Here is a 16,033-nt window from a genome sequence, read left to right as displayed (position 1 = left end):
TAGGACTGTTACATGTAACAGACTGTGAACTGGAAGATTTTCATGAAATAAAGATTGAAACTATCTCATGAATCTTCCAATGTACTACTTATATATGATTTTTAGATTCACTTGCACATTTAGTTTAAGCTTTTCTTTTTTTTTTTTTAGCAGAATCAGTTCTCAGTTGTATTTCTCATGAAAAATGAGAAATGTACTCTCTTGCTAACAAAATCAAATAAAAGGAAAAAATACATGTGTAACAATGTAAGACATAAACATTTCAAAGTGTTGAAAGCAGTGGTAGACATGCATGTGGTAGATTCTTTGAAGTCAGGTAATTACAATAGTTCATATTAAAATGTCTGAATATGAAAATTGATTAAAATGAGGTAGAATTTTCCTAGTTTTCCACCAAACGTAATTAAAATCAGTAAAGTAGTTATTAAAATAACAAAGAAATAGAAAAAACAAATGCTGTAAACAGCACCAAAAACAGAACCGTCTTGGGTCACAGGTTGACAATGCACATGTCTTAGATTATGTTCAATACTGTTAGGTACTGAAATAGTGGAACAGAATGTAAAATGAATGATGAATGGGTCAGTGCTGTACTCTTTATCTGTGCTTTATTTCATGTACGTTTGTCCCACTTGAGCCTCAGGTTTTTCTAAGCCAGTCTGTTACCAATACTGTGACACTGAGTCCTGACCTCTGCTCTCCAGTCCTCACATTGTTTCTTCTGTGTCACATCGTCATGAAATGTTACCATCCAGGTCAGATGAGCAGCTCTGACAGGTGAGGATGTGCTTATAGTTGACAGTCATTCATTATGCTGTGCAAGTGTTTTCAGAAACCACTTCCCAAAACTAAAACGGCCCTCACAATTATGTTAATTAATGTGAGTAAATCTGGAAAAATCATATTCGCTCTGGCTTCATTATCTTTGCTACTGTAGCTACAACTGAGTTTATGAAAACATTAAAATCAGTTTATTCTATAACATATTAATATGTGCTGGCCTGCATAGAAAACATAAAGGATTTTCGACTTCAAAGAGGAGCTGCGTGACTCAACTACAGGTGGTTATTTTCCATCCAGATAGGTCCCTAAGAATCTGTAACGACTCTGTACATCAGTGTAAGTGGAAAGCTACATTTTGGTCATTGTTAGCTAATAGTGGACACAGGAACAGTAATGTCTGCTGCAATGTACTGTCTCAGGTGAATTGATCAACGGCAGCAAACAAGCCTCAAAATTGGTGACCAGTAGATCCCAGTGTCACAGTGATGCATTACATATGAAGGTATTTCAAACACACGCACACACACACACACACACACACACACACACACACACACACACACACACACACACACACACACACACACACACAATAAACCACATTTATATTTATACAAGGTACAAATGCCATTATTACAACACTGTATTACACACTGAGGTAACACTTCTGACAAGTTTCCTGAATTATTCATCAGTTCCCAATTTGGTATTACAGTGAAGACATTGTGGTTATTGCTGAACATACAGTTTTGTAAAACTTTGTGTCTACACACACAACAGCAACACGAAACTCCATCGAGTGCTTTCCTTTAGTCATCTCCATTCTCACAGTATTTCATTGCCGTTCATCTCCGTGCATTCCAGCAGGTCATTAGCGGGGCTGGTGGAGACCATGTGTTTGGAATTGGAGTCAAATTTGTAGTGGATGTTCCCCCTGAAGAAATGCACAAATCCTGTTGGGGATGGGGAAGATTCATTATTGCAAATGTACATTATGAGGGTGATACTGCAGGGATCACTGAAGGTGCGACAGTATGTGAAACATCTTTTAAAACATCAGATTATCCTTGTTCACAGTCATGATGCTAACTGATGCAGGCCACTGGAGCTCCTGCTCCTCCTGTGGGGAATTTTCATGTATGTTTTATCATTCCCTTTATTGAACAAGAAGTGATCTGTAACCCCTTTCACCATGTGTCATTGCAAGAAATCACCCTGCTAAAGAAATCACCCTGCTAAAGAAATCACCCTGCTAAAGAAAGCTCCGAAAGGACTGTATTTCTACAAGAAGGCAAAACTCCTTTTTCTGTTTTAGCTCTTCTTTTAGTCCGACTTTTAGTTTTGAGTTTGTTATTTTTCATAGCCTATTTTACTGTTTATATCATATTTTAATTTAAATATTTGAATATCTGTTGATGTATTTTCTGTGTATGTAGATGGAGGAGACCACAGCTGCTTCATTGTGCAGTCCTGCAGTATATCCTGCAGAGTTTTTTATTTGCTTCTGTGAAGCTCTTCGTAACAATTTCTGTACAAAGAGAAACAGAATTAACTTTGGATAAGACCCTAAGTTTAGGTATCAGAACCAGTACTTGCAAGGAAAGAAGTGTGAGATTGGTGCATCTGCATTTGCCATCGTATCTGCATGTATTTCTACAGCCTGCAGGGCTTTTCGTCGCTGTACTTGCAAGTCATTTGTCCTGCTTTATTTGGGTTGGCCCATTACTTAGTGGTGGAGATGAAGAAACCCATTTGGTGTCGATATGAAATACTTCAGAGTTCAATGAAAGCATTTTGTTAAAATACTTTGCAGCACCTTTTATGAATCTGAAGGTACAACTGGAAGGTGTAACTACCATCATAGAAGACAGCTGCATCGATTGGAGATGGAAGCCCCGGCCACTCCTGCTCGATAAGTGTTGGTGACCCTTCCATCATCTTCTGCTGCTCATTGTACCTAGATGTCGTGAGAAAACATGGTGGAACTTTGGCTCTGTTTTCCTGCTCATAGGTTACATGACAAACCACAGTGCCTACCAATGAAGTAATCCTGACAAATAGGTGAAAACCCACATTGGATGAGAAACAGCAAAGCCGGTGACAACACTCTGCTTTACACACACAGGAAATGTGCAAGTTGTCATTACATCAAAACCCAAGTCAAGTCAAGTCTATCTCATGTAGCCCAATATTGCAAATCACTTTACAGTCTCTACATCATGTGACTCCCTCTGTCCTAAGACACTCAATCCAGATAAGAAAAAACTGGAAATGGAAAAAAAATGGAGGAAATGTCAGTAAGAGCAGAGGAAGGATTTCTCTTCTCAGCTTAGCTTAGTGCAAAGACTGGACACGGCACAGACATCTGAGGCAAACTGTAGGACTTTAAATACCTCCAACACTCATGGCCAGTGAAGAACACAGTGCAGTGCTCATTTCTGAAGTGAAGAGCAGCATCTACAGATTTTATTCTGGAGGGGAAGCCGAAGTCAGAGATGTTTCTTGGAAAGCCCTCCTCAAGCGATAACTGCCTGAGCATCCAGTACTGATGACCTGAGACAAAGACACCACTGTTTTACATTTACAGATACACTGTATTTCATATCCACTACCCATTCAGTTATTCTTTTTCATTAGAAAAGACAGTTGCATTGCATAACTCATAATGCTCTTTTAGTATATTATTTTACTTTACCTTTGAAAAACATAATAACATTCTTCTCCACATTCTCATAGACAGCATCTAAATAGGGAGGCACAGTGTCTGGCCACAGGCTGCTAATCAGAGTGATTGCAGTTTCATCAAACTGAGGATGTTTGCGCCACATAAATCTGAAAAGACAGAAAATGATTTCATACACCATCTCAGTAATGTTTTTGTCCAGGTGAGAATCAAGTCTGCCTGTCACCCTTCAGGATGTACACATACAGGTAAGGGACGCTTTACTCACCTGTCTTTGAAAAACAGGACCTCCTGTTGTAATTCTGTCACAGCATCAAACGACAAATGTGGATCACATTTGTCAGGTGTTCTTGGAGGCGGTTTTTTTGAGAATAGTGAAGCGAAATTGGGACTGACACCTGCAGGCAGCACAAGTGAACAGTTCAAGTGGCTCTTGAATAAAAGCTATAAGACAGCAACCTTTGAGATGTACCCAGCTCAGAATTTTCTTTACAAATAAAGTAAAATAAAAGCTGAGTGAAGTGCAAAGACACCGTGATTCAAAAGGATATATCATCTGCAAATAATCTCATCAATTCCAAGACAAAGTCACATGTGTGGAAGATGTCTCTAAGTGTTCTGACCACAGTCATGATCAACATAAAAAATGCATCATTACTGGACATTTGTGTGTTATTCATCCCAGATTTCATTTTTCTGAATGAGCTGCTTTTGTCAGTTAAGACACAGATTTACATTATCAGCCTATACATGTCTTATATTCACATATGAATGTTTAATGTCATAAGCTGTATCGTTAATGTGATTTAACCATAATGCATTTGTTTTCTAATTCACCTGACTCTCTTATGTATTCCTTTCAGATCTACAGGATGTCATGATGAAAATATGATGTATCACGCTGAGAATTTGAGGTTTTACATAGAAAAAAAGTGTGACGCTGATCATTATCCAGTGACTTCACTGACAGATGAGAAACCTTTAGAAAGAGGATACTGTGGTTTTTAGCATTGGTGCTGGATTATCACATGACTGCTGTGGGAAGAAAAGCACAGTGATTTCTACACCAAATGACTGTCATCATGTATAAACTGACATAGAAATATTTCATAGGCTAATGCTGAGGAATACACATGTGTGTAATAACTTGAAAACAGGAATAAACTTTGATGTTGAGAGCAAAGTAAAGGTACAGATAAGCTTATTTTGAAGCTAGCAGGTTAAACAGTGTATCTCACAATGCAGTCACAGTGTGTGGTGTGTGATCCACGAGTGAAATGTTGCTTCATCTTTTGAATCCAACTGAACTCACCATACAGGTGTTGGATATCTTTGACATCGCGAAAGGAGAGCTGAAGCTCATAACTGGGGGCAAAGTTGTACGCTGGGTACATAACAGCTCCGGGGTCACGTGAGTGGGGCAGGCCAAGCGCATGGCCAAATTCATGGACTGTCACAGCAAATAGGCTGAAACCTGGAGTAGGAACACAAGCCTTATGAGGGCTTTATGGCACAGACAGGAAGGGACAAAAAGTTTCTTTCAAATTCAGACATGTCATCTATGATCTGTGTCAATATGTTTTGAAATGCAATAAATAGCATATGCAAAATCTTTGCATTTTACTTTATTTCAGTATTCTGATGAAATTGAAGGAGTAGCATGACATTTTACAAAATATGCCTATTCACTTGCTAAATGTCAGATGAAACTACAGCCAGCAGCTGATTGGTTTTTAGACCGGATGTCCTGGCATATTTTCTTTATTCTAGACAGAGTCAGGCTAGCTTTGCCCTGCTTCAAGTCTTTATGCTAAACTAATCAGATACTGGCTATAGCTTAATTTTTACCAGACAGATGTAAGAGTTTCCAGCTTCAGTACCTGTAGAATTAAAGCTCCAATCTTCATCGGCATCAAAGTGCACGTCTCCACCAATACCATACCCAGGCAGAAAGGCATGAGCCAGGATTCCTCCTTTGCCATCAAAAGGTGAGCCATCCTTATGGTCTGCAACACACAGTTAATCATTATATTCAGTATATCCTTTACGCTATGTGTCACTGCAGGACTGAGGAGAGCAGTGTCCCGGTGCACCAGCTATACAGAAGTTCACTCTTAAGTTAGGGTGCAAAGTCCACACTAAATGATATTTTGAAACTAGTTAGTTAGAAACTAAAGCTGTGTCAATGTTTGGTTGTACCACAGAAATGTGAGGTTCATCTTAACTACTGTGGCATAAAATCCAAACTAACCAAAATATTGTTGCAGAAAATGACATTTTCACTTCCTTTGGCCAATTGGTGAAGCGCACATTTCTTAATGCAGTGTTCATTACCCCTTTATGTCTCTGTCACAGTAGTAAAGAGGCAGACTGCCAACAATAGCTTTTGTTAATCAAGCAACAACAAAAAGGTACCTAAGCTAGAGAAAGTATTAGCTGATAACTATACAGTCTTAATCCACAGCTTATGCAAAATGACAATGACATCCAGTGGTGAAACCATCAACTGTAACAGGTTGATATAACGGTACATCATTATTGGGCAGATGAATTCTAACACTTTAACAAACATGCAATGATAGCTTAGTAGTTAATTAGAAAGTTATCCAACTGTATATATTTTCCTGTCAACACTATGACGGTAGTTACCAGCTTTGTTAGCCATGGAACACAGTACAATGCTGTGCTGATGTTAGTTTGTGTACTGTTACAGGAGCATCACGGAGAACGTGTTGCAGATGCAGCCAGTAATAATTCACTCCACCTTTCAAAATGATGCTCCATGCCAACCATTTTTTTTTTACAGAGGATTTAACACCTACTTAGGAATATGTGCAAGACTGGAGTTGTAACTTATCTCTTCATTGTAACTGTAGGAGCCTAAATGCACGTCTTTGATTTTTGGTTAAAAAAAGGGTTAATAAATAATTGAAGTTAAGTTAAGAACAACTAAAATACATGGTAATATAAGTTAATTGGTTTAGAAGGGATTAAAAGGCCTATTTACAGGTAGTTTCAGTTCAGTTGTATGATAATGTAATTAGTTTATGATTAAAAATGCATTTTGATGGTTTAAAATGGATGAAAATGTCATTTATGTAATATTTGTATTGGATGGGAGCATATAAGAATTTGTTTTTTTGAGGTGCTGTACACCTTTAATTACTTTGATTGAGGCTCCCGTGAGGTCAGTCAGTCATTGAATCGGGCGAGGTGAGAGTGGAGCCATACGGTTTTTTGACCTCTCTAAGTCCCTTAACTCTTCATCACTTTACCTCGTTGTCAATGTTTTTGGATGTGATGGATGCTTAACGCACGGTTTTTATATTTTTCTGTATCACCCTTTCTTTGTTTTGCAAAAGTAAATTGTTTAAACTTTTACGAGCGGTCCTGTGGATTTTATTTCGTCGGTGTGGATGATAACGAGGGGATTGACGAGAGCGTCAGACCAGGCTCCATTGTGTGGAAACCTACAGTAACTATTTCCGCTGGTGCAACCCTTGAAATGTTAGTAGTACATAAACTAACCTGTGAGAAATGAGGTTCAAACTAGGCTATGTTTGAACTTACACATAGCTGGTGCAACCCAGTGCTGGTCTCTTTAGAGCTCACCGCTGTTGTAGAAGGAGATGACAATGTCAGCCTCTTTCCTGCTCCGCTTGCGAAATTTCATCGGTGTAACATTGGACCAGAGCTTCCATGCTGCTCTGAAGACTTTGTGAACCTTTGAGGCTGGGATGGATGGATTGTCGCGAGCGATCCTAAGGAACGAGGATAGAATGTTACTCATTGATATGATAATCTTTGCTTATTGTTACATTTAATGCTTTCTGTCTCACTTTTCTCTGCTCTTGCAGTGATAATAACAGTAGAATAAAATTTTGATGAGACATTTTTAGCAATGTCTATCCTGTTAGTCCACCACTTGGATGCAGACTTAAATATCTTCACAAACAGTGGTAAAACTAAAGGTTTGCATAAACATTCACGGTACCTAGAAGATGAATCCTACTGACTTTGGTGATCCCCTAACTTTTCCTGTATCAGCATCAGCAAGTTTTCACTTATCCAAAGAAATATCTGAAGCACAAACATTTGTGAACCACCGTCAGGTTCACCCTTGTGGTTTTGAGTAAAATGTTAACAACTATCACATGCATTGCTGTGAAATTTGGTGTAGACATTCATGTCCTCCTCAGAATGAAATATAGTCACTTTGATGATCCTTTTTATGATTAAAGTATATGCAAAACTACAGACATTCCCTCCTGCCTTGGCTGTATTAGTGCTAATTTGCAAATGTTAACAGCTAAGCTGGAGATCATGGTAGTATTACATTTGCTAAACATTAGCCTGTTAGCATTGTTATTGTGTTCTTGTTGCCATGCCTGTGTTAGCATTTAGCTCAATGGACTACTGTGCCTGTTACAGCCTCACAGTGGTACAGGGATGATCTTTATTGTTGCAGTCTGTGATTCAGCCCGGTGGGATGTACTGGCACTTTAGTAAAAATCAGTTTAGCTGCACTGCTTAGTGATCATTTCTAACCTATAGCTGAGGGTGCTCTTCTTCCAGCGAATTGTCTTTCCAAATCGTTCCACATCTGACAGTCCGCAGCGTGGCCTCTTCATGACTGCCAGAGTCTCCTTAGTCAACTCTCCACTTGGAGGCAAACCAAAGAAGCGCTGCATCTTCTGGACCTTATCACAGAGTCCAGTCCTCCATTCAGCATCTACATCTGTGTCTGCATTCCTCCTCCGTCTCTCAGACTTGGGCTTGTAGCCATAGAAATGTCGTAGATATGCCTGAGGAGGATAACTCAGTCAGTACATGTAATGCACTACCACAATCAGCCATAAGGTAATGAATGTATGTCAAGGTGAGCCACACCATTTAAACAAGAGACAGTGTTCTTAATGTTTTCTTCTCTCTGTGCCTAAAGGGTTTCACGATATATCTGTCATGCAGAAACGAAATCACATGCTGATATAAGAAGCTTGAAAACAAGTTGTAGGAATCTAAATTCCTTCGTGTGTTTTCTCACAATGTCACGCTAGCAAGTTAATCTGACAGCTGCTGATTCAGAATGCTGCTGTGTGGATCTCATCACTGATCTTCTCAGAGCTCTCACTGGCTTCCTGTGTCAAAGAAGAGACTTAAAAAAGTGCTGCTGGTTTAAAAAGCACTGAATGGTTTAGAGTCAAAACACAGTTCTGATCTGCTTTCTGTTATGAAGTGTCCAGACCTCTCAGATGGTCTGGGACAGGTCGTCTTACTGTCCAAACTAAACACGGAGAAGCAGCATTCAGTTTTTATACTCCATATATCTGAAATAAATTGTTATTTGTAATCAGGCCTTATACTTTGCTGTTTGCTACTGCATTTTATGAAGTTAAACTTGGGACTATTTATTCATATCTTGCACTGCAATGCAATTTTACTTGTTTGGTTGTCTTGAGATACTTTTTATATTGCCTTGTCTTTATTTTACATCTTGTATTAATGCCTTCTGTGTCTTATGCACTTAATTGCCTTGTTGTTGATATGTGCTACACAAATGGACTTGCCTTGCCTTGCCTTCCCGACTTTACAGTAAACATTCCAACCATTTTCTCAAGCCTTTGATAACAGCAGGGTACAGAAACTTTGCTCATGTAATTGTAGGTGTCAACAATAACCACACAAGCTATAAAGATGCTGTAGCTTCTGACTTACAGGATTACTAAAGCTTGTACATTAATCTTTATGGCCAAACGCTCCATTTACTCGAAACCTATTTAATCTGAGTGCTGATTGTTTGCATATAAACTCAAATTTAAAAAAAATAAAATAAAAATAAAAAAGTCATACAGAAGTCCAGCAACAAGGGAGGAAAAAGTTAACAAATATTATGATTTTATAATTATATTATTAAAAGTATTATTAAAAGTCCATCAAAGGACCTCAGTGGCTGTCCACATACTAATAAATCCTTCAGTTTTGGATTCATATAAATATGTTCAGACAAAATATTCTACAATGTAAATAATAATGATAGCAATAATGATAGCATTTTTGAAGAACTAGCCTTGGTTATAGACATTAGTGCCTATTTAATGCCTTCTTTTGGGAAATGTAAACATATCTGATCTTTGTTCCTGTCAGGCATGATTCAAAACCAACTGTGAACACTTGACAGCCTTTGATAGATTACAGACACAATTCAGTCAGTTTTCAGAATACACTGAATTGAATTCCTTACAGTGTGGAGAAGGCTTGAGGAAAAAATACTGGAAATATAATTTAACATTTTTTAAAAAAAAATTCAGCAAATAAGTCCATTGTCACTATTCCTCAGAAAATGTTAGTTAAATTTGGAAAACAGAAGATCAAGATCATTCCATCAGCAAGCTGGCATTCAAACACAGGACTGGGAGTCATAAATATGTTTCACTTGGCAAATGTTATGACTACCTGTCACTCCGTGTGTGGCTGCTGTTCCTCATATTTTTACTGCTGCTATCTGACTATCTGTTACTACAATGGCATCACATCTCCTACTGTCTTCTTGAGAAGTGAGTCTAGACAGCCTTACAGTGAAGCTCAAAGGACAGACATTCAGAAGCAGAGCTCATAAAGAATCATGCATCACGTTGTACTTCAGCTTAAGTTTCACACCAGCAGAAGTTGCAGAAATTAATAAGTTATCTAATTAGGAAATTATCAAAGCTTTTCTTGTTATCTCATCATTATAAGAAATCAAAGTTGTACCTTATAAAACAAGAGTGAACAATGAAATGACCACAGCAGCTCTCAGCTTCCAGCAGAGCAAGCTGATTATTGGAGAGTTTAGAGGGTGAAATACAGTACAGAGGTGTAGACATGTGCAAGGCAAAGAGATTTCTTCATCAAGATGCATTTCAATTAGTGATCTGCTCTTCTTGTTCCAGTGGCTGAATTGAACCTGATCTTGCTCCACAATAAAAACACAGCTAGCTGTGACTAAACACTGTGGGTACTCTCTCCTCCAAGTCATTAATCAACATTAATTTTTGTATGGCTGCATACGTTTTGATACTTTAGATGGTTACTTTCATCTAATAGAAGAGAAGTTTGGGATGTAGTAGTATGAAGTGGTGAAAAATAGAGGGAAAGCTATGACTGCCATCAGTGAAAAGGAAAAGGAAAGTCCATTTTACCTCCAGAGAATGTTTGTCTGTGTAACAAGTTACAAACACAGTCCACATTAAATGATTGCTGTCTATAGTCATACATATTTAAGTATAATCCCTGTATGAATAATTCTACAAACTATTTCATATGGTCTGATGTGACCTGATGTGCCAGATGTTTGTTACATAGAACATCTGGGAAGTCATCCATGCAACGTGTTTTTAAAATGGCATGCCCTTTCAAAAAATTCTTGGCAGGGTCATGTCTATCAATCACAGGCTAGCTTCAATCAATCAGATCAATGAACCATATGATGTAGAGGGACTGTAAAGGCCAGTCAGGAGAAGAGTGAAAGCATCTTTTCGTTTGAGAAAAGCCCTCAGTGCCATTCTTCACTCCTCTTTGAATAAAGAAATTCTCTTCAGTTCTGATATAATTCTATATGATGCTGATGCTGTAGCAGCATCTAGGCAAACCTCTTTCGGGGCAACCATTTGAATTAAAGGTTGCTTCTCTCTCTCACACCTAAACCATGCTGGAAGCTGCCAGCTGTTCCTCATGGGACACTGATTGGTCTGAACCACATAAGTTTGGGCACAAGCGCATAACTTGCCATGCAAGCTAAATAAATGTCTGGACCTGTGGTCAAGGATATCTGGAGCCATAGACAGTATTTTTCTGGAAACAGATACACATCCTATCAGTGGGTCAACAATAACACCATTTAAAAACCTAGTTTGTAAACCTAGCAGGCAGTTTTCATCTTTTCTTACAGGGGTCATATCCCAAGTATAAATCAGTAAATACCTCTGCAAACTCCTGATCAGCCTCCGATAGTCCAGCATGGGGTCGTATAGGCAGGTCTGGGGTTCGAAGAGGTAAGGCTGTGACAGGAGTCTTGACAGGCACCATAAGAGTCAGAAGACTCAGCCAGAGCATCCTCATCTTTGACAGGTAGGAGTCCCAGCAAGTCAGGCTTTCTTTGAGAAGCGCAGCCTCTGATACACAGGGCTGTATGCAAAGCTGCAGAGGGGACCACCTGCTAATTATGTGTGAGTGCTCCTGTCCCAACAAGAACAGCAAGGTGGCTCCGCGCATAACAGGGTCTTCTTTAATGTCTCCAGAGAAACACCAGACCCCTGACTTATAAAGCTTCTCAGAGTGGGAAATCAGTCCTAACTGGCCCAAAATTCTACGAAATATTTTTTGAGTGAAAACATTTTATCAGCATTGCTTACCGAGGAATCTGCCCCCATGCCGTGCAGGAAGCCACATAACTACATCTATTCTGCAGAAAAAAACTCCTTTCATTTCACGCAAATATGAAAACACACCGCGAGGAAAGCCTGCTGATTTAAGATGGAACTGCTGTGAGTCTTTGCTGTGACGCAGGGCTCCAAAACCACATGTTCAACAATTTCCCCACAGCTATTCAAAATTCTAGAAGAAATCAAAACAAATTAGTTATGTATTCATGAGCCTTAATGTTGTGGCCAAAAGCCCAAATGCCCACTATGTACTTGGACCATGGGAGCAGTACAACAGTGCCAATGACAGCATCTCCAAGACATTTATTGTTGGTCTAAAAGCTATTTCATACATCTTTTTTTGCTTAAGTAATATATGGCTATGGATTCATGATGCAATGGATTTCTATATTTGAAATGGTTCTGCAAATTACAGAGTCATTTTATGATGGCAGATAATTAAAAAACGTCTGCATGATGAAAGAATATGATTAATTTATTGTGCTGCATCCTTTCTTTGTTGCTCAAGTCCTCATTTGATCCTGCAAAATGAGAAAAGTCTCAAATAAAAAATAATTTGGGATGAAGACAATAAATCAGCGACTGATGTGTTTTGAAGTGTAGAGGCGAGTACAATTGTCGGAGCAATTCATCATGATGAAAGACCTCTGAGGCGAAAGATGGGACTGAATGTCCTCATGTGATGTTAAATATTAACAAACTAAATAACTAAATAACTTTTAAAAAGGGGTCTCGGGGCGCCCCTGTAGCTCAGCTGGTAGGGTGTGCGCCCCATGCATCGAGGCCGTTAGTCCTCTGCAGTGGCTGCAGGTTCGACTCTCTCTCTATATATAAAAGGGTCTTTCATTTCAAACACGTGTCCAATGCTCTGTCATTGGTTCCCAAACCCAGCCTGCTCCTTCTTCATGTTCAACAGTGTAATGACAAAAAATAGCAGAAGCTGCTTCCCCCAAGGCCAGAATGTTGCAAGCTGAAGCAGAACTGTCTGAGTGACACGCTGATTGAGGATGCACACTATAGACAGGTAGTTGCACAACAGAATTTCAGTACTGTGAGCCTAATGTAACTCTTGGCTATATGTTGTCTCACAGCTGCCGTGAGACATGATGAGCGCAGAAATCAGGACTGATCAATCAGTTGACACATTTGAAATTTGATCATCAATTTTGTATTTGAAATATTCAGAATTAGTGAAAGACATTCAAAAGCACATTTCATGCCCAAATTAGACCATCTCACTGTCACACTGTAGCTTGACTGCGTGGATGTCCAGACTGAAATATCTCAACAACTACTGGATGGACTGCTGTGAAATTTTGTACAGACATTGATGGTACCCAGAGGACATTGGTGGCTTTTCCTCCAGCACAACTGGCATCAAAGTTTTCACCTATCCTGCAACATATGTCAACATCTGTTTACAGTTTGGTATAAAATTTCAATATGGACATTCATGCTCAGGATGAATTATAATAATGTTGGTGATCTTTTAATTTTAAATACCTGCAAAACTAATGACATTTCCATCAGCCTCAGTTTCATGTTTACAGTAAAAATTGCGAACAACTAAAGCTGGAAGACAGAGTGCAGTTAGAAAAGGGGAAATAAAGAAGTATTTATGTACGACACATTAAGCTTGAAATACACTGAACAACATGTATATCTACATCAGAGTATGTCAAGCGTTTCAAGCAGCCTTTCTGTGTCTGCTTTTACTCAGTTGACCAGCCTCTTCGGCAACTCTGGCATTCCCAACATGAGTCAGCTCAGTGTTGACAAGGCGTCACACAGACTGACTCTGTTTTACAACCTGGAAATGCACATGAACCAGGACCAAAACCGCACACCTGAACACAGTCTAATCATCAATCTAAGCGTCATTAGATGCAGCTAGGACTGAGTCAAAGGAATTAGGAATACTGGAAAATAACCTGCAAATGATACTCATTAAGACTCTATTACACACAGCTTGACATTGACTCATATCTTCTGTAGCTTCAGGCGAAGACTGATGTTCCCAAATAAAACATCAAATGAATGAAAGGCTATTTTGCAATACCTGGATAATGATTTAAAGCTGTAGGTCTCTCTCCCAGATATTGTGTTTTTTCGGCATGCACATGGTATAAATTACATTGCATACTGCTCTAACAAAATCCTTTTGAAAAAGATTTAACAAATGTTAACCATTTGTCATTTCCACCTTTTGTCAACATAAGGAGGAAATGAAAAATTACTTTAAACTGTAAAGTTTATGGCACCAAATATCAGAGTCCAAAGTTCTTTATTACTGTTTTAAATGGGACAGAAGAGTCGGGAGTTGTTCATATGCCAGGCTGAAGGAGGTAGGGGGTTTTTACAGATTGGTCACCACACTGAAGAGGTGTTTCCTCCATTTCTCAATAAAGCAATTAAGCTGTGTCAAACAAGTCAATAAAGATATGCCAGGTGTGGAGACTCTGACGGGCTTAAGCCAGAACTCTGTGTTTTGAGTAATGACACCTCCCTATGGTATACTTATACTGGTATACATACACTATATATATACTGATCGACTGTGTGTGTGTATTGTACTATTTATGCAATGCATGATTGATGTGTGTACTGCACAGTGGATGACAGCTCTGGTTCTGTAGCATACGGGCTACCAGTACCCGGAGGAAATGACAGTATGCAACAACTTGCAAAAACACAGCACCTCTCATGGAACATCAGCATCAACTGCCTTGACAACAATGTTTACCTACAATACCCAGAGAGGAATGTGGTGTAGCCTACAGCAATTACTCTGTCTAAACTTGCCCTTCTAACAGCACAATGAAAGATGTCACAAGATCCTGACTGCCAAAGACAATTACAGCCAAATAATATACACTACATACTGTGTGTTCATGTACTTGCTGTACATTACACGTCATGGTTGGATTCCTCTGGCTGTTGGAGAACTAGCACTGCAAGATCAAAAGACAAAGAAGGTGACTAATGTGTAACTCTAATTGTACAACGCACTTCTTTGGTAAATGTATAGTTTGAGATATTCTGATAATTTGAATACCAGATGAAGATCTTTTTAAAACTGCTGTAAATTTCCTCTTTGCAGTGAGCTCACAGGTTTTCATTTGACAAACCAGCAGTAACAATGACCCAAAGACCACATCACAGAAAACATGGCATTCTAAAACCACCTACACACAGCACACTTGAATTAGGTCACAGGATACAAAGTGAAAATAACCTCCCATACCACCACCTCCCCATCAGCGGTGACTGCTCAGCCCCTGCTGCACACAGACTTTGGTTAATGTAGTGACAAATTGTACATTTTTACTAAAATACTAAGTACATTCACCTATCGCCCCTTTTCCATTTCACTGGATGAAAGGCTTTTACACCTGTGTGTGTGTGTGTGTGTGTGTGTGTGTGTGTGTGTGTGTGTGTGTGTGTGTGTGTGTGTGTGTGTGTGTATTATTGACTGTATTTGGACCATGTCTGACTATGGTATAATACTTATTCAAACACCTGTAAATAGTCAGGTGCCTGATTGTTTAGGGTACCTGCTGCTGCTGCTGCTGCTGCTGCTGCTGCTGCTGCTGCTGCTGCTGCTGCTGCTGCTGCTGCTGCTGCTGCTGCTGCTGCTGCTGCTGCTGCTGCTCAATACAGAAACCTGTTAGCAATGTCCCGTCCCATTTAAAGTCTGCTTCAAACAAAGTAAAAGGGTTAGAGAGAAGTCAGAAAACTTTTAAAGCATACAGTTTTTGATTCACAATAGTTTCATTATGATCGGTCTTTGTGATATGTTTGTGATCTGTCTTTGTCCCAACATGCTCTTCTGCACATGCAGCAACACATACAGCATATCTTCATCTTTTCTGTAAGCAGTGAGCAGTTCCTTGTGACGAACTCCTGTGACTAATGAAGAACTCACTGACAAAAGAACCAAGTCAGTTAATCAGTCCAATAATGCAAAGTCCAGGTGACGCACACTCCGAGCTGGGTCCAATGAGCAGTTTTAGTCCAGAACAAGCTGTTGTGTGCAGTGGTTTTTAAGGTTGGTTGAACCTAAATGAAACTACCATTCTTCATATACATTCCAATTTGGTAGTTCAACCTCTAACAATATATCATTTTAAAAGCTCACTGTAGCTCC

The 16,033-nt window shown here is 39.2% G+C and overlaps 1 protein-coding gene across 1 annotated transcript; it reads right to left on the bottom strand.

Moving 5' to 3' along the window:
- Positions 1-1,608: 1,608 nt before the first annotated feature.
- LOC139344480 (collagenase 3) lies at positions 1,609-11,633 on the bottom strand. Its single transcript, XM_070982710.1, has 10 exons — positions 11,426-11,633; positions 8,015-8,271; positions 7,079-7,227; positions 5,347-5,472; positions 4,779-4,940; positions 3,735-3,864; positions 3,479-3,615; positions 3,177-3,336; positions 2,640-2,740; positions 1,609-1,736 (listed from the first exon to the last, which is right to left on the bottom strand). Exons 1-10 carry the CDS (start codon positions 11,561-11,563, stop codon positions 1,609-1,611), a joined length of 1,488 nt encoding a protein of 495 aa, XP_070838811.1. The 5' UTR covers positions 11,564-11,633.
- Between the last annotated feature and the right edge of the window lie 4,400 nt (positions 11,634-16,033).

The sequence above is a fragment of the Chaetodon trifascialis genome, chromosome 16 (genome assembly GCF_039877785.1).
Source record: "Chaetodon trifascialis isolate fChaTrf1 chromosome 16, fChaTrf1.hap1, whole genome shotgun sequence".
NCBI lineage: Eukaryota > Metazoa > Chordata > Actinopteri > Chaetodontiformes > Chaetodontidae > Chaetodon > Chaetodon trifascialis.
This window is presented reverse-complemented; position numbering and strand designations above follow the sequence as displayed.

Coding starts and splice junctions, on each gene's coding strand:
- LOC139344480 (XM_070982710.1), bottom strand. CDS start 11,563: ATGAGGATGCTCTGGCTGAGTCTTCTGACTCTTATGGTGCCTGTCAAG. Junction 3,865..4,778: donor AGATATCCAACACCTGTATG/GTGAGTTCAGTT, acceptor TGCTGCCTGCAG/GTGTCAGTCCCAATTTCGCT. Junction 1,737..2,639: donor TGCAGCTGTCTTCTATGATG/GTAGTTACACCT, acceptor CATCCCCAACAG/GATTTGTGCATTTCTTCAGG.